Below are 3,784 nucleotides of genomic sequence, written 5' to 3' on the forward strand. Positions count from 1 at the left end.
TAGTTTATAAACTATGACATTTATAAATGTATGAATCATATGGTGAAAAACTGACTTTGAAAAATGTCTTTTTTTTCTTGTAAAAGACTAAATAAAACAAAAACATTGGTGGTAATTTTTGACTGTGTAACTTTACAAACGGCACCTCATACAGATCCACTGAGAAACTTTCTGTTTCAGCAACATTTAAATTAAAAACTGGACTTTTGAGGTTAAACAAATGTTCATAACTGATTTCAATAAATTACAAGTTAAGAAGGGCGTGGGCATTTCTCTTTTTGTATCGAAGTAATATCGAAGCGTGAGACTAAAATATCAAACTGAATTGTGAATTTTTGTATGGTTGCAGCCCTGTGTGACATCTAATCAGACAGTTTGTGTTGATTGACAGCTGAGGTCTCAGTGTAAACTGTGAAAGTGTTACAAAGCCATCAAAACATCTTCAAGTTGAGCCGCGTGGCTCCTGACCTTCAGCAGGTAGCGGTCGACTGACTCTCTGTCCAGAGGAGCGTTGACGTAAACCTCCCCGTAGCTGTAGTTCACCGTCTTGATCTTGAAAACATCCTGCATGTTCCCGGCCACCAGAGTGAAATTCACCTGAGGAAAAACCACAAACAAGACGACGAAGGTTTTAACTTCCTGAGCTGAGGAGCTGAACTGGTTGTTCCTCCTTTAATCCTCCTCACCAGTCCGTTTAATCCAGCATCTCGGTCTCGGGCCAGCACCACCGCCACCATCGTGCCCATGGCTGTGTTTTCTGGAACGCTCACAGTCCTATCAGAGGTAATGTCGAACTCTGGACTGTTGTCGTTTTCGTCCAGAACGGTGATGGATACCTGAAGGCAGGAAAAAAAATCATCTGTAGGTTGTTCATCGTAAAAACAACACTGGTGCTTACCTTTAAAGATCGATCAAAACAACTAAAACTCAGTGGTGACGGATAAAAAACCTTCATGTGAAACAGATTCTTACCTTCTACAGTCCCAACGAAAGATGCAAATAATAAAAGAGGAACGCCTTTAAGCTTCTACGACAAAATACACACAAAACTTTGTGCAGTAATATTTAAAACACAAAACAAGTTCGGCCACGTTCAGGGTTCAAACAGCTACATTTCAAATGAGGTCTCGTACCACGGTGGAGCCCTTCTTCGGTCCCCCATCATCAGCTACGATGGTCAGGGTGTACACGTCCCCCTTCTCCCTGTCCACCAGACCCTTCACTGTGATCCGGCCCTGAAACAACCACCACACCACACAGGTACCTCTGAGTCAGTGAAACTCTAAGTATCCAAACAAAGAAACTTCATCTCTCATTTATCAAAGAATCAAACGACTTCAAACAACACAAGTTTTGATCAGTTTACAGTCAAAAAAACAACRAGACTAAATCACAGCAGAGACGCAGTTAATGGATAAGACCTGTTAGAAGGTCATCTCTGCAGGAAACTAGGAGAGTACTGCTGAAAGTATCCAGACTTCGAATACAGACGCACAGACTTGTGTACAGATGAATTTATTGTACGAATATTTATCAAGAATTGTCAGTATTTAAAACATTTTTACTTCCATACGTTGTTTGTAACTCAAATTGCGTAATTTTTCAACAATTCGTAATATCAAAATATTCGGCTCTTTCACGACGTTTCGGCTACGACTTGTGGTATTTCAGCAATTTATACTTTTTGAGATATTTAGCCTTTTTCCACTATTTGTTTTCTGAGCTGTCTTCAACATCTTTAAACCCTTCAGGTTCGTAAGTTTCTACTGAACTTTTGACCTTTTATTCTGGTTCTGCTTTTTTAACTTATTTATGCAAATTTCAGCTTCCTTCAGCTTTTTTATTTATTTATTTATTTATTTATTTATTTATTTAGCTTTTTTTTCGCTTTGTTAGCCATCATTCTGACATTTGTTTTGCTGTCCTGCTACTTTCAACTTTTTAAGCTTCTTTCAGCTGCTTTCTGCTCATTTCAGCTGTTTTTAGCTACTTTTTAGCCAATTTGAGATTTTTTCAGCAAAACTCACCTTTATGTGAAAATTTTAGCTTCTTGTTGCTTAATTCAGCATATATGTGTTCCTTTAGTTTCTTTTTACTAGTTTCAGCTTTTTCAGCTACAATTTAGCTCTTTGTGCTAATTACGGCTGTTGTAGCTGTTGCACAAAAAATTGCAAATTTTAGTATTTTTTATTTCTGCCAATTTGAATTTTTAAATCGTCTGTCGGCTAATTTCAACTTGTTTGTTACTTTTAGCTTCTTTTTGCTAATTTTAGTGACTTTTAGCTTTGATTAGCATGTTTAGCTACTTATCAACGTCACAAATTAGACATTTTTAGCTTATTTTGTGTAAAATTGCAGATTTAATACATTTTTGCTCTTTTTCTACTGATTTCTTACTTTAGTGTTTCTACTTTCAGTAAAATCATCTGTTCAAATTCAACTCTAACCATTTTGCTATTAAACCATTTCAGCTGCTTTCTGCTCATTTCAGCTGTTTTTTGTGTTTTTAGCTACATAACCAATTTGAGCTTTTTTTCAGCAAAACTCACCTTTATGTGAAAATTTTAGCTTCTTGTTGCTTAATTCGGCATGTATGTGTTCCTTTAGCTTCTTTTTACTAGTTTCAGCTTTTTCAGCTACAATTTAGCTTTTTGTGCTAATTATGGCTGTTGTAGCTGTTGTACAACAAATTGCAACTTTTAGGTGATTTTTCTTGATTTCTGCCAATTTGAAATTTTAAATCGTCTGTCGGCTAATTTCAACTTGTTTGTTACTAATTTTAATGACTTTTAGCTTTGATTAGCATGTTTTAGCTACTTATGAAGGTCACAAATTAGACATTTTTTTAGCTACCTTTGTGTAAAGTTGCTATTTTGACACATTTTTGCTCTTTTTCTACTGATATCTTACTTTTGTTTTTATATTTCAGTAAAATCAGCTGTTCAAATTCAACGCTAACCATTTAGCTATTAAACCATTTCAGCTGTTTTAGCAGCTTACAGCTAAAATCTTCCAGCTGTCAGCCTTCACAGTGATTTTCTCTAGTTATTCTTCCGTATTATCCGGGATGTTTTCCCTGACTCACCGTGACGCTGTCGATCTTGAAGAGCGCCAGCGCGGCGGGGGACGTGTCGGGGTCAAAGCTGTAGGTCAGCTGGTTCAGGTTGTCGGCCGACTTGGCCTGCACCTGGATCACCTCGGTCCCCGTGGCTATGTTCTCTCGGAGGGACACCTCGTAGCCGGGGGCGGAGAAGGCCACGGCCTCGTCCAGCTCATTCTGCAGCGTCACGTAGACGCTGCAGAAAACGCGGTGGAACGGCGGCGCCTGATCGGTGGCGGACACGTTCATCAGGTAGCTGGTCTTCGTCTCGTAGTCCAGGTAGTCCAAGGTGGTGATCAGACCCGTGCTCACGTCGATGTCAAACTTACGGTCCGAGCCGGACACGATGGCGTACGCCACGGCTCCACCGTCGCCTGGACAGGAAGTCATAAAAAACAGATTTACTGCAAGCTTAGAGGGATTCAAACGTTACAGCAGGTAAAATAAGTATTGAACACGTCACCATTTTTCTCAGTAAATATACTACTAGAGGTTCTAATGACATGAAATTTTCACCAGATGTCGGTAACAACCCAAGTGATCCATACATACAAAGAAATCAAACCATAAATGTCCAGAAATGAAGTTTTTGTAATAATGTGGAATGGCACAGGGAAAAAGTATTGAACACATGAAGAAACAGAGTGTGAAAAGGCATTGAAAGCCAAGACACCAGCTGAACTC

General features: G+C 38.9%; 1 protein-coding gene across 1 annotated transcript in view; it reads right to left on the reverse strand.

Annotated features, from left to right (window-relative positions):
- Positions 1–3,784, reverse strand: part of cdh23 (cadherin-related 23) — a gene marked incomplete at its 5' end in the record, with an annotated part of 152,643 nt that overhangs the window by 82,676 nt on the left and 66,183 nt on the right. Inside the window, 5 exon segments of the mRNA XM_014005461.1 lie at positions 469–597; positions 687–836; positions 973–975; positions 1,134–1,235; positions 3,086–3,474. Of these exon segments, the coding sequence (XP_013860915.1) occupies positions 469–597; positions 687–836; positions 973–975; positions 1,134–1,235; positions 3,086–3,474 (773 nt within the window).

This window comes from Austrofundulus limnaeus, unplaced genomic scaffold, assembly GCF_001266775.1.
Source record: "Austrofundulus limnaeus strain Quisiro unplaced genomic scaffold, Austrofundulus_limnaeus-1.0 Scaffold30, whole genome shotgun sequence".
NCBI lineage: Eukaryota > Metazoa > Chordata > Actinopteri > Cyprinodontiformes > Rivulidae > Austrofundulus > Austrofundulus limnaeus.